Source organism: Mesoplodon densirostris, chromosome X (genome assembly GCF_025265405.1).
Source record: "Mesoplodon densirostris isolate mMesDen1 chromosome X, mMesDen1 primary haplotype, whole genome shotgun sequence".
NCBI classification, from domain to species: domain Eukaryota; kingdom Metazoa; phylum Chordata; class Mammalia; order Artiodactyla; family Ziphiidae; genus Mesoplodon; species Mesoplodon densirostris.
Genome location: NC_082681.1, coordinates 43386932 through 43407240, shown reverse-complemented (window position 1 = coordinate 43407240; position 20309 = coordinate 43386932). Strand labels below are relative to the sequence as shown.

Here is a 20309-nt window from a genome sequence, read left to right as displayed (position 1 = left end):
TGACATTATTAAAAAAGTAATTGTACTGAACAATATGAAAGTGAAATTAATAAAACAACTCCATTCACAGTAGCATAAAAAAGAATTAAAACACTCAGGAATAAACTTAGCAAATGAACTATAAGACTTGTACACTGGAAACTATAAATCATTGCTAAGAGAAACTAAAGAAGGTCTAAAAAAATGAAGAGATATTCCATGTTCATGGATTGAAAGACTCAATAGTGTTAAGATGTCAATTCTTCACAAATTGATCTACAAATTCAATGCAATGCCAATGAAAATTCCAGAAGGCTACTTATGTAGATATAGACAAGCTTTAAAATTTACATGGAAAGACAAAAGACCCAGAATAGCCAAAGCAATCTGAAAAAGAATAATAAATTGCAGGAATTACACCATCCAATTTTAAAACATAATACAAAGCTACAGTAATCGAGACAGCATGGTATTAGCATAGGATAGCCATAGAGATCAATGGAACAGAAATGAAGTCCACAAATAAAACCTTATATTTATGGTCAATTCGTTTTTAACCAAGGTGCCAAGACAATAAAATGGGGGGAAGCATAGTCTTTTTCAGCAAACAATACAGGGAAAACTGCATATCTACATGGAACTGAAGTTGACCCCCTACCTCTAACTATGAACAAAAATCAACTCAAACCTCTGTAATAACCTACATGGGAAAGAATCTGAAAAAGAATAGATATATGTATATGTATAACTAAAACTAACACAACATTGTAAATAAACTATACTCCAATATAAAATAACAATTAAAAAAAATCTCTCAAACACTTAAAAATTCTCAAGAAAATTCTAGCAAACCAAATCCAACAACATATAAAAGGAACTAGAAACCAGGACCAAGTAGAATTTATTCCATAAATGTAAGGTTGAATCAATGTTTAAAAATGTGTCAATGTAGGGCTTCCCTGGTGGCACAGTGGTTGAGAGTCTGCCTGCCGATGCAGGGGACATGGGTTCGTGCCCCGGTCTGGGAAGATCCCACATGCCGCAGAGCGGCTGGGCCCGTCAGCCGTGGCCGCTGAGCCTGCGGGTCCAAAGCCTGTGCTTCGCAATGGGAGAGGCCACAACAGTGAGAGGCCCGCATACCACCAAAAAAAAAAAAAAAAACCCAAAACAAAACAAACAAACAAACAAAAATGTGTCAATGTAATCCACCATATCAACAAGTTAAAGAAGAAAAATCATATGATTATATCAATTGATGTAGAAAAAGCATTTGACAAAATCCAGTACTCATTAATAATAAAAATTAATGATAAAAAAGTCAGGAAAAGAGTGGAATTACCTCAATTTGATAAAAAGCATCTACAAAAAAACCTATACCTAAAGTCATACTTCCAGTGAAAGACTGAACTCAGAAGCAAGGCAAAGATGTTTGTTCTCACCACTCTTTTTGTTGTTGTTGTTCTCACCACTCTTATTCAACATGGTCCTGAAGTTCTAACCAGTGTACTGTGAGAAAAAGAAATAAATAGCATACAGATGGGGAAGGAAAAAATAAAATTGTCCCTTTTTGCAGATGATGTCACTACCTATGTAGAAAATCCCAAGGAATCAAAAACAAAACAAAACCCCAAAATACCAAACTCCTAGAAGTGGGTTCAGCAGGCATACAAGATCAACATATAAAAATTGTGTTTTTATGTACTAAAAATGAACATGTAGAAACCAGAATTTAAAATGCAATATCATTTACAATCACTACAAATAAAATGAAATACTTAGGTATAAGTCTAACAAAACCAAAACATATACATGATGTGGGTGCTGAAAATTACAAAATGCTGATGAAAGAACTCAAAGAAGACCTAAATAAATATTGAGACATACTATGTTCCTGGATGAGAAGAATCAACACAGTAAAGATGTTAATTTTCCCCCAAATTGATCTATAAATTTAATGTAATTCCTATCAAATCCCAGCAAATTTTCATGGAAATGCAAAGGAATTAAAATAGCTAAAACAACCTTGATGGAGAAAAATAAAGTGGGAGAAATTACTCTCCAAGATATTAAGGCTTACTATACAGCTACATTGATTAAGAGAGTGTGGTATTGGTGGAGGGAAAGACATATAGATCTACAGAATAGAGATCCCAGAAAACAATTTGATATCCATAGAGGAAAAAAAAACCGTTGATCTAAACCTCACAGCTTATACAAAAATTAACTCAAAATGGATCACAGCCTTAAATATAAAATACAAAACAATAAAACTTGTAGGAAAAAACAGAGGAGAAAATTGGGGGTATATAGGACTACACAAAAAGTTCTTAGACTTCACACCAAAAGCATGATCCATAAAAGGAAAACCTGATAAACTGGACTTAATTTTAAAAACTTTTGTCCTGTGAACAACTCTGTTAAGAAGAGACAAGGTACAGAGTAGGAGAAAATATATGCAAACCACATAGCTAGCAAAGGACTAGTATCTAGAATATATAATGAACTCTCAAAACAACAGTAAAAAAAAAATCTAATTAGAAAATGGACAAAAGGCAAGAACAGACATTTCATCAAAGAAGATATACTCATGACAAATAAGCACATGAAAAGATGTTCAACATCATTAGCCATTAGAAAAATGCAAATTAAAACTTCAGTGATCTCACTACACATCTATCAGAATGGTTAAAATGAAAAAAAAAGTGAAAATACCAAATGTTGAGGACGCAGACAAATTAGATTACTCATACATTGCTGGTGGGTATGTAAAATGGTACAGTCTCTCTGGAAAACAGTGTAACAGTTTTTAAAATAAAACTAAAGACGCAACTACCATATGACCTAGCAATTGCACTCTTGGGCATCTATCCAAGAGAAATGAAAACTTATGTTCATACAAGACTCTGTACAGAAATATTCATAGAAGCTTTACTCATAAGTAGCCAAAAGCTGGAAACATCTAAGATGTACTACAACAGGTAAATGTGTAAACAGACTGTAGTACATCTAAACCATGGAAAACTACTCAGCAGCAAAAAGGATCAAACCACTGATACACATAGCAATTTAGATGAATCTCTGGGGAATTATGCTGAGTGAAAAAAAGCCAACCCCTAAAGGTTACATGCTACATGATTTCATCTTATATAGTATTTTGAAATGATAAAATTTTAGAAAGGGAGAATAGATTAGTGGTTGCCAAGAATTAGGGGGCAGGGAGTAGGGGGGATATGGTGGGAGGGAGCTGGGTGTGGCAATAAAAGGGGAATATGAGGAATTCTTGTAGTAATGGAAGTATTCTGTTTTTTTTCTATGGTTGTGGATATACAAACCTACACATGTGATAAAATTGTATATGACTAAACACACACACACACACACAAAGTAAAACTGTAGAAATCTGAACAATACAAATTTTATAAATGTTAATACCCCAGTTGCAATACAGTACTACAGTCTTGTAAGATGCTATCACTGGGGAGAACTAGGTACACTATAAATAGGAACTCTATATTATTTCTTCAGAACCTATATTATTCCTTACACTAAATGTGAATCCACAATTACCTCAATAAAAATTTCAATTAGTGTAAAAAACTAACCGACACAAATAAGGTTTTGATTCCCAATTTCTTCTAGAAGTGCCTGCTGAGTAGGCACATAATATGACCCCCAATTTATGTGAGGCAAGAGTTTTAACATTTATTCTCACTGCTTAATATGGTTGGCCATCTTTTCAGCTTCCAATATGGGTTTCCTCACTGTTGCATGCCTGCTAAGCCAAAGACAGATTTTAAGGTTTTAGTTACTGTAGAATATACTTCAGTATTAGGTTAGGCTGCTGTTTGAAAGCAACCCTGAAACCCTAGGAGTTTAACCTAATTAAGGTTTATTTCTCATTCAAAAAGGGGAAGAAGGAGGTAGGAAGGGGGAGAGAGGGGAAGGGAGGGAGGAAGAAAGGAAGAGAGGGAAGGAGGGGGAAAAAAGAGAGAGAGAGAGAACACTGTCCTCCCACTTATCATAGGTACTTTTAAGAAGATTCCCAGGTTATTGAAACTAAAGTAACACTCAGAATAAATATACTTGAATTCTTACTGCTAATTGTGATCTGATGAGAAGAACAGTGTTTCTAGAAACAAACGAGGCTCTCCACTCTGCCATGAGAATTCTCATCCTTATCTCGCCACTGATACATTAAGGTGGTGATGGGGGAGACCTTCAAGATGATGGAAGAGTAAGACATGGAGATCACCTTCCTCCCCACAAATACATCAAAAATACATCTACATGTGGAACAACGCCTACAGAACACCTACTGAACATTGGCAGAAGACCTCAGACTTCCCAAAAGGCAAGAAAATTCCCATGTACCTGGCCATGTGGCTGACAGGGTCTTGGTGCTCTGGCCTGGTGTCAGGCCTGAGCCTATGAGGTGGGAGAGCCGAGTTCAGGACACTGGACCATCAGAGACCTCCTGGCCCCACATAATATCAATCAGCAAGAGCTCTCCCAGAGAACTCCGTTTCAACGCTAAGACCCAGCTCCACCCAACAGCCAGCAAGCTCCAGTGCTGGACACCCCATGCCAAACAACTAGCAAGAGAGGAACACAGCCCCACCCATTAGCAGAGAGGCTGCCTAAAATCATACTAAGTTCACAGACACCCTAAAACACACCACTGGACGCATCCCTGTCCACCAGAAAGACAAGATCCAGCGTCATCCACCAGAACACAGGCACCAGTCCCCTCCACCAGGAAGCCTACACAACCCACTGAAACAACCTTACCCACTGGGGTCAGACACCGATAACAGCAGGAAATATGCACCTTGAGAAAAGGAGACCCCAACCACAGAAAGATAAGCAAAATGAGAAAACAGAGAAATATGCAGCAGATGAGGGAGCAAGGTAAAAACTCACCAGACCAAACAAATGAAGAGGAAATAGGCAGTCTACCTGAAAAAGAATTCAGAGTAATGACAGTAAAAATGATCCAAAATCTTGTAAATAGAATGGAGAAAACATAAGAAACATTTAACAAGGACCTAGAATAACTAAAGAGCAAACAAACAAGGATGAACAACACAATAAATGAAATTAAAAATTCTCTAGAAGGAATCAATAGCAGAATAACTGAGGCAGAAGAACAGATACATGACCAGGAAGAAAAAGAGTGGAAATAACTACATCAGAGCAGAATAAAGAAAAAAGAATGAAAAATAATTGAAGGCACTCTCTGAGACCTCTGGGACAACATTAAATGCATGAACATTCGAATTATAGGGGTCCCAGAAGAAGAAGAGAAAAAGAAAGGGTCTCAGAAAGTATTTGAAGAGATTATAGTTGAAAACTTCCTTAATATGGCAAAGGAAATAGTCAATCAAGTCCAGGAAGTGCAGAGAGTCCCATACAGGATAAATCCAAGGAGAAACACACCAAGACACATATTATTCAAACCATCAAAAATTAAATACAAAGAAAAAATATTAAAAGCAGCAAGGGAAAAGCAACAAATAACATACAAGGGAATCCCCCTAAGGTTAACAGCTAAGCAGAAACTCTGCAAGCCAGAAGGGAGTGGCAGGACATATTTGAAGTGATGAAAGGGAAAAACCCACAAGAAAGATTACTCTACCCAGCAAGGATCTCATTCAGATTCGATGGAGAAATTAAAACCTTTACAGACAAGCAAAAGCTGAGAGAATTCAGCACCACCAAACCAGCTTTACAACAAATGCTAAAGGAACTTCTCTAGCCATGAAACACAAGAGAAGGAAAAGACCTACAATAACAAACCCAAAACAATTGAGAAGTGGTAATAGGAACATACATATTGATAATTACCTTAAAAGTAAATGGACTAAATGTTCCAACCAAAAGACATAGACTGGCTGAATGGATACAGCAGCAACACCAATATATATACTGCCTACAAGAGACCCACTTCAGACTTAGGGACACATACAGACTGAAAGTGAGGGGATGGAAAGAGATATTCCATGCAAATGGAAATCAAAAGAAAGCTGGGGTAGCAATTCTCATATCAGACAAAATAGACTTTAAAATAAAGACTATTACAAGAGATAAAGAAGGACACTACATAATGATCAAAGGATCAATCCAAGAAGAAGATAGAACAATTGTAAATATTTATGCACCCAGCATAGGAGCACCTCAATATATAAGGCAAATGCTAAGAGCCTTAAAAGGGGAAATCGACAGTAACACAATCATAGTAGGGGACTTTAACACCCCACTTTCACCAGTGGACAAATCAACCAAAATGAAAATAAATAAGGAAACACAAACTTTAAATGATACATTAAACAGGATGTACTTAATTGATATTTATAGCACATGCGATCCCAAAACAACAGAATATACTTTCTTCTAAAGTGCTCATGGAACATTCTCCAGAATAGAACATATCTTGGGTCACAAATCAAACCTTAGAAAATTTCAGAAAATTGAAATCGTATCAAGCATTGTTCTGACCACAATGCTATGAGACTAGATATCAATTACAGGGAAAAAATGTAAAAAATACAAACCCATGGAGGCCAAACAATAAGCTACTAAATGGCCAAGAGATCATTGAAGAAATCAAAGAGGAAATCAAAAACTACCTAGAAACAAATGACAATGAAAACATGATGACACACAATCTATGGGATGCAGCAAACGCAGTTCTAAGAGGGAAGTTTATAGCAATACAATCCTACCTCAAAAAACAAGAAACATCTCAAATAAACAATCTAACCTTACATCTAAAGCAATTAGAGAGAGAAGAACGAAAAAAAAAAAAACCCAAAGTTAGCAGAAGGAAAGAAACCATAAAGATCAGATCAGAAATAAAAGAAAAAGAAATGAAGGAAACAATAGCAAAGATCAATAAAACTAAAAGCTGGTTCTCTGAGAAGATAAACAAAATTGATAAGTAATTAGCCGGATTCATCAAGAAAAGAAGGGAGAAGACTCAAATCAGTAGAATTAGAAATGAAAAAGGAGAAGTAACAACTGACACTGCAGAAATACAAAGGACCATGAGAGATTACTACAAGCAACTCTTTGCCAGTAAAATGGGCAACCTGGAAGAAATGGACAAATTCTTTGAAATGCACAACATGCCAAGACTGAATCAGGAAGAAATAGAAAATATGAATAGACCAATCACAAGCACTGAAATTGAAACTGTGATTAAAAACCTTCCATCAAACAAAAGCCCAGGATCACATGCCTTCACAGGTGAATTCTATCAAATATTTAAAAGAGTTAACACCTATCCTTCTCAAATTCTTCCAAAATATACCAGAGGAAGGAACACTCCCAAACACAATCTACGAGGCCACCATCACCCTGATACCAAAACCAGACAAAGATGTCACAAAGAAAGAAAACTACAGGCCAATATCACTGATGAACACAGATGCAAAAATCCTCAACAAAATACTAGCAAACAGAATCCAGCAGCACATTAAAAGGATCATAAACCATGATGAAGTGGGATTTATCCCAGGAATGCAAGGATTCTTCAATATATGCAAGTCAATCAATGTGATACACCATATTAACAAACTGAAGGGTAAAAACCATATGATAATCTCTATAGATGCAGAAAAAGCTTCTGAACAAAATTCAACACCCATTCATGATCAAATCTCTCCAGAAAGAAGGCATAGAGGGAACTTATATCAACATAATAAAGGCCATATATGACAAACCCACAGCCAACATCATTCTCAGTGGTGAAAAACTGAAATTATTTCCACTAAGATCAGGAACAAGACAAGGTTGTCCACTCTCACCACTCTTATTCAACATAGTTTTGGAAGTTTTAGCCACAGCAATCAGAGAAGAAAAAGAAATAAAAGGAATCCAAATTGGAAAAGAAATAAAACTGTCACTCTTTGCAGATGACATGATACTATATAGAGAGAATCTTAAAGACGCTACCAGAAAACTACTAGAGCTAAACAATGAATTTGGTAAAGTAGCAGGATACAAAGTAAATGCACAGAAATCTCTTGTATTCCTATACACTAATGATGAAAAATCTGAAAGAGAAATTAAGGAAACACTCCCATTTACCATTGCAACCAGAAGAATAAAATACCTAGGAATAAACCTACCTAAGGAGACAAAAGACCTGGATGCAGAAAACTATAAGACACTGACAAAAGAAATTTAAAATGATACAAACAGATGGAGAGATATACCATGTTCTTGGATTGGAAAAACTAGAATTGTGAAAATGACTATACCACCCAAAGCAATCTACAGATTCAATGCAATCCCTATCAAACTACCATTGGCATTTTTCACAAAACTAGAACAAAAAATTTTACAATTTGTATGGAAACACAGAAGACCCCGAATAACCAAAGCAATCTTGAGAAAGTAAAACGGAGCTGTAGGAATCAGGCTCCCAGATTTCAGACTATACTACAAAGCTACAGTAATCAAGACAGCATGGTACTGGCACAGAAACAGAAATATAGATCAATGGGACAGGATAGAAAGCCCAGAGATAAGCCCACACACCTATGGTCACCTTATTTTTGATAAAGGAAGCAGGAATATACAATGGAGAAAAGACAGCCCCTTCAATAAGTGGTGCTGGGAAAACTGGACAGCTACATGTAAAAGAATGAATTTAGAACACTTCCTCACACCATACACAAAAATAAAGTCAAAATGGATTAAAGACATAAATGTAAGGCCAGACACTATAAAACTCTTAGAGGAAAACAGGAGGAACACTCTTTGACATAAATCACAGCGAGATCCTTTTTGACCCACCTCCTAGAGAAATGGAAATAAAAACAAAGATAAACAAATGGGACCTAATGAAACTTCAAAGCTTTTGCACGGCAAAGGAAACCATAAACAAGACAAAAAGACAACCCTCAGAATGGGAGAAAATATTTGCAAATGAAGCAACTGACAAAGTATTAATCTCCAAAATGTACAAGCAGCTCATGCAGCTCAATATCAAAAAAACAAACAACCCAACCACAAGATGGGCAGAAGATCTAAATAGACATTTCTCCAAAGAAGATACACAGCTTGTAACAAACACATGAAAGGATGCTCAACAGTACTAATCATTAGAGAAATGCAAATCAAAACTACAATGAGGTATCACCACACACCAGTCAGAATGGCCATCATCAAAAAAAATCTACCAACAATAAATGCTGGAGAGGGTGTGGAGAAAAGGGAACACTATTGCACTGTTGGTGGGAATGTAAATTGATACAGTCACTATGGGGAACAGTATAGAGGTTCTTTAAAAAACTAAATATAGAACTACCATATGACCCAGCAATCCCACTACTAGGCATATACCCTGAGAAAACCATAATTCAAAAAGAGTCATGTACCAAAATGTTCATAGCAGCTCTATTCACAATAGCCCAGAGATGGAAACAACCTAAGTGTCCATCATCGGATGAATGGATAAAGAAGATGTGGCACATATATACAATGGAATATTACTCAGCCATAAAAAGAAACGAAACTGCGCTATTTGTAATGAGGAGGATAGACCTAGAGTCTGTCATACAGAGTGAAGTAAGTCAGAAAGAGAAAGACAAATACCGTATGCTAACACATATACATGGAATTTAAAAAAATGTCATGAAGAACCTAGGGGTAAAACAGGAATGAAGACACAGACCTACTTGAGAATGGACTTGAGGATATGGGGAGGGGGAAGGGTAAGCTGTGACAAAGCGAGAGAGAGGCATGGACATATATACAGTACCAAACGTAAGGTAGATAGATAGTGGGAAGCAGCCGCAGAGCACAGGGAGATCAGCTCGGTGCTTTGTGACCGCCTGGAGGGGTGGGATGGGGAGGGTGGGAGGGAGGGTGATGCATGAGGTTAGGGATGTGGGAACAGATGTATATGTATAACTGATTCACTTTGTTATAAAGCAGAAACTAATTTAAAAAATAAAGAGTGTGAGGTACTAGGCTTCCCTGGTGGCGCAGTGGTTGGGAGTCCGCCTGCCGATGCAGGGGACGCGGGTTCATGCCCCGGTCCAGGAGGATCCCGCGTGCGGTGGAGCGGCTGGGTCCGTGGGCCGTGGGCTGGGCCTGCACGTCCGGAGCCTGTGCTCCGCTGCGGGAGAGGCCACAACAGTGAGAGGCCCGCGTAGAGCAAAAAAAAAAAAAAAAGTGTGAGGTATAAGTAACTGTGAACAGTATCATGCCCCCTTCATCTGCCCCAGCTCAAGTCGACTCCACCCCAGCACAAACAGAGCAATTACTGTTCCCTTTACTTGTTTGACACATTCTCATTTGTTAATAGAAGTTCTTTTATCAGAGTATTCAATCTCTATAGATACAAGTTTGTGGAGAAAAGCAAGAGCCGTTATAAGATAAAAATATTCACTAATGAACTGACCTCTAAAAATGTTAGCCTGCACTAACTTCATTTTTAGTTTAACACTGGTGTCTCTAGGACACAATAGTTTCTTCCAAAAGGAGTGATTTAAATACCAAAGGATTGAGAAGCACCAGGGGAAAATTGATGAAGCCCTTTCAAAGAATGATTTTTTATGATGGTGTAGCAAAATTCACATGATGCGAATTGTCTCTCATACTATCAAACAATTTTTCTGTCAGGAAATTTTTTTTTACAAACAAAAAACAGCACCATACTTGTGTGATAGGTTGAAAAACATGGCCCAAGTGTTAGATTAATTAATGAGTTAGTAAATACCTAGGAATGTAAATTTTATATCCTGGAAAATAGGATACTGTATTTTCTTGAAATTCTACTACATTTTCTTCCTCCATTCTGCATCCTTTATTTTTGAGAAGGAAAATACCAAATAATTACCCTTTCATCCCTTCCCTTTTGCCACCCTCTTGATGTTTTTAAGTACCATATGGTACCTTATAAGGTCTTTGTAGTGGTTTGAATGGTGGCCCCCAAGAGATATGTTCATATCCTCACCCCTGCAACCTGTGAATGTGAGCTTATTTGGATAAAGGGTCTTTGCAGATGTAATTAAGTTAAGGATCTATGGATTATCTTTGGTGGGTCCTAAAGCCAATGATTAGCATCCTTAAAAGAAACAGAAGACACAGAGGAGAAGGCCATGTAAAAACTGAAGCAGAGATTGGAGTTGGGTGGCCACAAGCCAAAGAACACCTGGAGCCACCAGAAGCTGGAAGAGGCAAGGGAGGCTTTGCCCCTAGAGCCTTCAGAGGGGGCACTGCCTTGCGGACACCTTGATTTCCAACTTCTGGCTTCCAGAACTGTGAGAAAATAAGTTTCTGTTGCTTTAAGCCACCAAGTTTGTGGAAACTGTGATGGCAGCCTTAGGACACTAGTATAGCCTTGCTTGTGATAAAAAGCCTTAACTTGTAAACTAGCTGAGGAGGGGGGAAGGAAATAGTCAACTTTCAACCTTCACTTTTGGCCCAGGTAGCCATTATACTTTTTCTTGGTATCAAGGTTGGATTGAAGGTATAACATGTCAAATTACTCAGCCCTAGTCATACTGACTAATTACTGAATAATAATCATTACTCATAATCCCTACTCTGCCATTATCTTGATAATTTAAGCAAATTATTTTATCTCTTTGGGTCTATGTTTACCTCTCCCTAAAATTAAAGGAGTAAGTTAGATCAGAACATCCCAAACTGCTATCTTGAGGAATTCTCTTTTGAAGGATATAAACAGGTATACCCCACAATAGCCTCACCCAGAGCCAGGGACTGGGGGTGGGTAGTGTTCTGTGTTCAAATAAATATAGGAAGCTCTGGGCCAGATGTCTGCTATGTCACCTTACCCCCTGGCTATCGCTGATTTGGATACTAAGGCAACTAAGCAAACTGGACCCAGAAATTATAGTCTTTGCTGGTTCCTAGAAATGGGGATAAATAAACTCAGGGGCCATTAGTTAGTCACAGTCCTACCTATGTACAGAAAAGTGGAGAAAACTACTCTGCACATAGATGATAATGGAGCAGAGAGGCAAAAATGGGAGCTCGGGTAGCCCCAGAGCGGGGAAAAATGGATACATTATCTCCTGATGGATTTGGGCTTCTTTAGTTCCAGCGAGATACTTCTATAACCATAAAATCAACTCTCTTCATTTTGCCTACATAATTTCAGTAGGATTTTGTTACTTGCATCCAAAATAGCATTTACTGAGACAGGAAGATTAGCATTTGGTAACTAACATCTTATTGGTGCTTCTAAAATACTACAGAGAGAAAAAGTACTGCAAAACAAATCCTAGCTGAAGGCCTAGGGATGGGAATTAAAGTTCCAAATAAAGAGGAGAAGAAAGCAAATTTTGCATACTTCACAATTAACTTTATCACTTAAGTTTTAGCACTAATTTAGTTAGCAAAAGGTCTAGCATAAAATTTAATGCATAATCCCTGTTCTCGGGGATTTTATTATAATGCTACTGATTCCAAACTAATATTAATCCCAATAGAGTCTCAGGGACAGCTGTGTGTAATTGATAAAGGGTCACCAGTTTTAATTAAATGGAATAAGGTTACTGCTTCTATGATAGCCATTGTATAACTAGAAGTGAAAAAAATATTTCATTTAAAGGAGTGTCCCTACAAATTTTATAGGTTTACTAAATTTTAAAGAGGGATTAGGAGATTATCTTTTTCACGTATAAGTATTTAAAATGCTTTCTGTCCTGAAGTACCTAGGGGCAAGACGGGAATAAAGACACAGACCTACTAGAGCATGGACTTGAGGATATGGGGAGGGGGAAGGGTAAGCTGTGACAAAGTGAGAGAGTGGCATGGACATATATACACTACCAAACGTAAAATAGATAGCTAGTGGGAAGCAGCCGCATTGCACAGGGAGATCAGCTCGGTGCTTTGTGACCACCTAGAGGGGTGGGATAGGGAGGGTGGGAGGGAGGGAGATGCAAGAGGGAAGAGATATGGGAACATATGTATATGTATAACTGATTCACTTTGCTATAAATCAGAAACTAGCACACAATTGTAAAGCAATTATACTCCAATAAAGATGTTAAAAAAAAATCTACAATGAGGTATCACCACACACCAGTCAGAATGGCCATCATCAAAAAAATCTACCAACAATAAATGCTGGAGAGGGTGTGGAGAAAAGGGAACCCTCTTGCACTGTTGGTGGGAATGTAAATTGATACAGCCACTATGGAGAACAGTATAGAGGTTCCTTAGAAAACTAAAAATAGAACTATCATATGACCCAGCAATCCCACTACTGGGCATATACCTTGAGAAAACCATAATTTAAAAAGAGTCATGGGGCTTCCCTGGTGGCGCAGTGGTTGAGAGTCCGCCTGCCGATGCAGGGGACACGGGTTCGTGCCCCTATCCCGGAAGATCCCACATGCCGCGGAGCGGCTGGGCCCGCGAGCCATGGCCGCGGAGCCTGTGTGTCCGGAGCCTGTGCTCCGCAACGGGAGAGGCCACAGCAGTGAGAGGCCCGCGTACAGCAAAAAAAAAAAAAAAAAAAAAAAAAAAAAAAAGAGTCATGCACTCCAATGTTCATTGCAGAACTATTTACAATAACCAGGACATGGAAGCAACCTAAGTGTCCATCAACAGATGAATGGTAAAGAAGATGTGGCACATATATACAATGGAATATTACTCAGTCATAAAAAGAAATGAAATTGAGTTATTTGTAGTGAGGTGGATGGACCTAGAGTCTGTCATACAGAGTGAAGTAAGTCAGAAAGAGAAAAACAAATACTGTATGCCAACACATATATATGGAATCTCAAAAAAAAATGGTTCTGATGAACCTAGGGGCAGGACAGGAATAAAGACGCAGACGTAGAGAATGGACATGAGGACATGGGGAGGAGGAAGGGTAAGCTGCGACGAAGTGAGAGAGTGGCATGGATATATATACACTGCCAAATGTAAAATAGGTAGCTAGTGGGAGGCAGCCACACAGCACAGGGAGATCAGCTCGGTGCTTTGTGGCTACCTAGAGGGGTGGGATAAGGAGGGTCATAGGGAGATGCAATAGGGAGGAGATATGGGGATATATGTATACACATAGCTGATTCACTTTGTTATACAGCAGAAACTAACACAACATTGTAAAGCAATTTTACACCAACAAAGATGTTAAAAGAAAAAGTTGGTGATGACTAGACACTCTGCTTGTATATAGCACTACCCTTCACACAAAATTAATAAAAAATACATTTAAAGGAAAGTAATAAAAATAAAAGATTGTGGAGGTATCGTGAGTTCTTGAAGGCACGGGCAGGAGGGGGACAAGACAGTAGAATTATTGCATTTGAAGTTGTTATCAGACAGTCATCCTGTTGAAATGTTACTTACTGTTCAAGTCTCATTTCAAATTCTAGCTCTTCTAGGGAATCAACTAAAGATAGGTTTCTCTTTCTTTACTGCTCCCTACACATGCACTTTGAACCTTTTCGAGGCAGAGGTGTATGCCATTGATGTTTACACCTCCTACGCAGATTAACACAGCACCTTGGCACATAGTAGGTGCTTTGTATTGAGAGTCACTACTCTCTGGTTTTGACTTGTATCTAAAATAACACTTTCGGGCTTCCCTGGTGGCGCAGTGGTTGAGAGTTCGCCTGCCGATGCGGGGGACCCGGGTTCGTGCCCCGGTCTGGGAGGATCCCACGTGCTGCGGAGCGGCTGGGCCCGTGGGCCATGGCCGCTGGGCCTGCGGGCCATGGCTGCTGGACCTGTGCGTCTGGGGTCTGTGCTTCGCGGTGGGAGAGGCCGTGGCGGCGGGAGAGGCCGCGGCGGTGGGAGGCCCGCATCATTAAAAAAAAAAAATAAATTAAATAAAATAAAATAACACTTTCCATTATACAGCACTTGAGTTTTCAAAATGCCTATGCATATTACCTTATTTGATTCCCACAATATCCTAGGATGAAGAGAATAACTAAAAACTCAAGAAGGTTCAGTGGCTTGCCAAAGGCCAAAACTAATGAAAATTGACACTAGGACTCATACCTTCAGACTCCCATCTAAGAGCACTTTTTCTGTTACCGTGCATGTGTTTGTCAAATGCTGGGAAGATTTTAAATAAAAAGTACTATCTGGCACCACAGCATAACACTGTTTGTCGTCCCTTCAAACACTGAAGTGCTCAAAATAAGACAGGCCTATCTGAATCCCAACTGGGGAGATTTCACTGGTGAAATACTATCAGGCCACTTTATCTATGAGGTAGCCATAGAGCATGGGCCCCAAAACTGCGTTATAGCAAGGTTTCAGTGTATTTATAGTTTTTAGTCACTAACAGGAAGAAAATTGCTTTGGAGAAAAATCTGTATATCTCACAAACAATATAAATTCTGCTGTTTGGGAGTGATTTAAATCATGTTACATATAATTCATCTGGGGAGACTCTCCAGCTTGAGGAAATTCACTTGGGCACAAAATGTACATAAGGAGGATTAGTGAGAAATCTAATTTTGCAGATGTATCGAGTGTATTTCAAATCTGGATTTACATATAGAAAGGAAGTTTGGGAAGAGGAGCTCTGAGAATGTTAAGCATCATGCACTCTTCCTTAACAGAAGCTGAAGACTTGATCATTTTTAATCTCAGTATCCTAATCTAACCTACAAGAAATTCTTTAGAATTAAGGAACAGTGGTGTGACAATAAATCTATTTTGTCTGTAAAGAGGAGCAGAGATGTGCAGGTAGCTCATTAAACAATGGAAAGAAATAAAATACCTTTCAGTTAACTGCAATGGGAAGAAGCAAGTTAAGTACCTGTCTCTGTTGAGCTTAACAGACCTTTAAAGTGAGTCTTTGTGTTGCTGCCACATCTCTGACAGATCAAGAGCATTTGCCTCTCAAGTATCTAAAGTGGAACATTATACTCCAGAACATAAGAGATGACCTCATCGATCAACCAATGTCACCAAGATTTCCCAAAGAATTTCAGAAAAAGAAGAGGTAAAAGAAACCAGCTCAATCAGTAAATCAGATTCTATTCTAGAAGATGAACGAGGAAGAAGACACTTTGATTGGAATTCAAAGGCATCTTTTGTCATCTCGGCATTAGATACTCTTCAGATATAAGAGGGCTGAAAGTAATTAATAAAAAAAAATTCAAACATTTCTTATCTGGACCAAAGCTTCTTAAAAAATACAGCGTGGAAGATGGCGGAAGAGTAAGACGCGGAGATCACCTTCCTCCCCACAGATACACCAGAAATACAGCTACACGTGGAACAACTCCTACAGAACACCTACTGAACGCTGGCAGAAGACCCCAGACCTCCCAAAAGGCAAGAAACTCCCCACATACCTGGGTAGGGCAAAGCAGAGAGATTCCCGCACAGAAGAGCGGTGCCGAGCGGCACTCACCAGCCCGAGAGGCTTGTCTGCTCCCAAGCCGGGGCGGGCGGCGCTGGAGCTGAGGCTCGGGCTTCGGTCAGAGCGCAGGGAGAGGACTGGGGCTGGCGGCGAGAACTCAGCCTGAAGGGGGCTAATGTGCCACAGCTAGCCGGGAGGGAGTCCGGGAAAACTCTGGAGCTGCCGAAGAGGCAGGAGACTTTTTCTTCCCTCTTGGTTTCCTGGTGCGCGAGGAGAGGGGATTAAGAGCACCGCGTGGAGGAGCTCCAGAGACGGGCACGAGTCGCGACTGAAAGCGCGGAGCCCAGAGACGGGCGTGGGACGCTGGGGCTGCTGCTGCCGCCGCCAAGAAGCCTGCGTGCGAGCGCAGGTCACTGTCCACACCGCCCTTCCGGGAGCCTGTGCAGCCTGCCACTGCCGGGGTCCCGGGATCCAGGGGCGGCTTCCCTGGGAGAACGCACGGCGCGCCTCAGGCTGGTGCAACGTCACGCCGACCTCTGCCGCTGCAGGCTCGCCCCGCACTCCGTGCCCCTCCCTCCCGCCCAGCCTGAGTGAGCCAGAGTCCCCGAAGAGGCTGCTCCTTTAACCCTGTCCTGTCTGAGCGAAGAACAGACGCCCTCCGGCGACCTACACGCAGAGGCGGGGCCAAATCCAAAGCTGAGACCCAGGAGCTGTGAGAACAAAGAGAAAGGGAAACCTCTCCCAGCAGCCTCAGAAGCAGAGGATTAAAGCTCCACAATCAACTTCATGTACCCTGCATCTGTGGAATACATGAATAGACAACAAATCATCCCAAATTGAGGAGCCAGGAGTCAGTGCTGTGCCTCTGAGGTGGGAGAGCCAACTTCAGGACACTGGTCCACAAGAGACCTCCCAGCTCCACATAATATCAAACGGCGAAAATCTTCCAGAGATCTCCATCTCAACACCAGCACCCAGCTTCACCCAACGACCAGCAAGCTACAGTGCTGGAAATCCCTATGCCAAACAACTAGCAAGACAGGAACACAACACCACCCATTAGCAGAGAGGCTGCCTCAAATCATAAAAAGTCCGCAAACACCCCAAAACACACCACCAGACGTGGACCTGCCCACCAGAAAGACAAGATCCAGCCTCATCCACCAGAACACAGGCAGTAGTCCCCTCCACCAAGAAGCCTACACAACCCACTAAACCAACCTTAGCCACTGGGGACAGACACCAAAAACAACGGGAACTACGAACCTGCAGCCTGCAAAAAGGAGACCCCAAACACAGTAACATAAGCAAAATGAGAAGACAGAAAAACACACAGCAGGAGAAGGAGCAAGATAAAAACCCACCAGACCTAACAAATGAAGAGGTAATAGGCAGTCTATCTGAAAAAGAATTCAGAATAATGATGGTAAAGATGATCCAAAATCTTGGAAATAGAATAGACAAAATGCAAGAAACAGTTAACAAGGACCTAGAAGAACTAAAGACGAATCAAGCATCGATTAAAAGCACAATAAATGAAATAAAAATTACTCTAGATGGGATCAATAGCAGAATAACTGAGGCAGAAGAACGGATAAGTGAGGTGGAAGATAAAATAGTGGAAATAACTGCTGCAGAGCAAAATAAAGAAAAAAGAATGAAAAGAGTTGAGGACAGTCTCAGAGACCTCTGGGACAACATTAAACACACCAACATTCGAATTATAGGGGTTCCAGAAGAAGAAGAGAAAAAGAAAGGGACTGAGAAAATATTTGAAGAGATTATAGTTGAAAACTTCCCTAATATGGGAAAGGAAATCGTTAATCAAGTCCAGGAGGCACAGAGAGTCCCATATAGAATAAATCCAAGGAGAAATACACCAAGACACATATTAATCAAACTGTCAAAAATTAAACACAAAGAAATCATATTAAAAGCAGCAAGGCAAAAACAACAAATAACACACAAGGGAATCCCCATCAGGATAACAGCTGATCTCTCAGCAGAAACTCTACAAGCCAGAAGGGAGTGGCAGGACATACTTAAAGTGATGAAGGAGAAAAACCTGCAACCAAGATTACTCTACCCAGCAAGGATCTCATTCAGATTTGATGGAGAAATTAAAACCTTTACAGACAAGCAAAAGCAGAGAGAGTTCAGCACCACCAAACCAGCTTTACAACAAATGCTAAAGGAACTTCTCTAGGCAAGAAACACAACAGAAGGAAAAGACCTACAATAACGAACCCAAAACAATTAAGAAAATGGGAATAGGAACATACATATCAATAATTACCTTAAATGTAAATGGACTAAATGCTCCCACCAAAAGACACAGACTGGCTGAATGGATACAAAAACAAGACCCATATATATGCTGTCTACAAGAGACCCACTTCAGACCTAGAGACACATACAGACTGAAAGTAAGGGGATGGAAAAAGATATTCCATGCAAATGGAAACCAAAAGAAAGCTGGAGTAGCAATTCTCATATCAGACAAAATAGACTTTAAAATAAAGACTACTAGAAGAGACAAAGAAGGACACTACATAATGATCAAGGGATCAATCCAAGAAGAAGATATAACAATTGTAAATATGTATGCACCAAACATAGGAGCACCTCAATACATAAGGGAAATATTAACAGCCATAAAAGGAGAAATCGACAGTAACACAATCATAGTAGGGGACTTTAACACCCCACTTTCACCAATGGACAGGTCATCCAAAATGAAAATAAATAAGGAAACACAAGCTTTAAATGATACATTAAACAAGATGGACTTAATTGATATTTATAGGACATTCCATCCAAAAACATCAGAATACACATTTTTCTCAAGTGCTCATGGAACATTCTCCAGGATAGATCATATCTTGGGTCACAAATCAAGCCTTGGTAAATTTAAGAACATTGAAATTGTATCAAGTATCTTTTCCGACCACAATGCTATGAGACTAGATATCAATTACAGGAAAAGAGCTGTAAAACATACAAACACATGGAGGCTAAACAATACAGTACTTAATAACGAAGTGATCACAGAAGAAATCAAAGAGGAAATTAAAAAATACCTAGAAACAAATGACAATGGAGACACGACGACCCAAAACCTATGGGATGCAGCAAAAGCAGTTCTAAGAGGGAAGTTTATGGCAATACAATCCCACCTTAAGAAACAGGAAATATCTCGAATAAACAACCTAACCTTGCACCTAAAGCAATTAGAGAAAGAAGAACAAAAACATCCCAAAGTTAGCAGAAGGAAAGAAATCATAAAAATCAGGTCAGAAATAAATGAAAAAGAAATGAAGGAAACGATAGCAAAGATCAATAAAACTAAAAGCTGGTTCTTTGAGAAGATAAACAAAATTGATAAACCATTAGCCAGACTCATCAAGAAAAAAAGGGAGAAGACTCAAATCAATAGAATTAGAAATGAAAAAGGAGAAGTAACAACTGACACTGCAGAAATACAAAAGATCATGAGAGATTACTATAAGCAACTCTATGCCAATAAAATGGACAACCTGGAAGAAATGGACAAATTCTTAGAAATGCACAACCTGCCAAGACTGAATCAGGAAGAAATAGAAAATATGAACAGACCAATCACAAACACTGAAATTGAGACTGTGATTAAAAATCTTCCAACAAACAAAAGCCCAGGACCAGATGGCTTCACAGGGGAATTCTATCAAGCATTTAGAGAAGAGCTAACACCTATCCTTCTCAAACTCTTCCAAAATATAGCAGAGGGAGGAACACTCCCAAACTCATTCTACGAGGCCACCATCACCTTGATACCAAAACCAGACAAGGATGTCACAAAGAAAGAAAACTACAGGCCAATATCACTGATGAACATAGATGCAAAAATCCTCAACAAAATACTAGCAAACAGAATCCAACAGCACATTAAAAGGATCATACACCATGATCAAGTGGGGTTTATTCCAGGAATGCAAGGATTCTTCAATATACGCAAATCAATCAACGTGAT

General features: G+C 39.5%; 1 protein-coding gene across 4 annotated transcripts in view; it reads right to left on the bottom strand.

Moving 5' to 3' along the window:
• NUP62CL (nucleoporin 62 C-terminal like) overlaps positions 1–20309 on the bottom strand; it is an 85418-nt gene that overhangs the window by 2353 nt on the left and 62756 nt on the right. The window contains exon 10 of one of the 4 annotated variants that reach the window (XM_060086940.1): positions 1419–1485. The exons of the other annotated variants lie outside the window; for them this stretch is intronic. Within the exon in view, the coding sequence (XP_059942923.1) occupies positions 1451–1485 (35 nt within the window). The 3' untranslated portion in view covers positions 1419–1450. The remainder of the gene's footprint in view (positions 1–1418; positions 1486–20309) is intronic. 4 annotated transcript variants of the gene reach the window in all.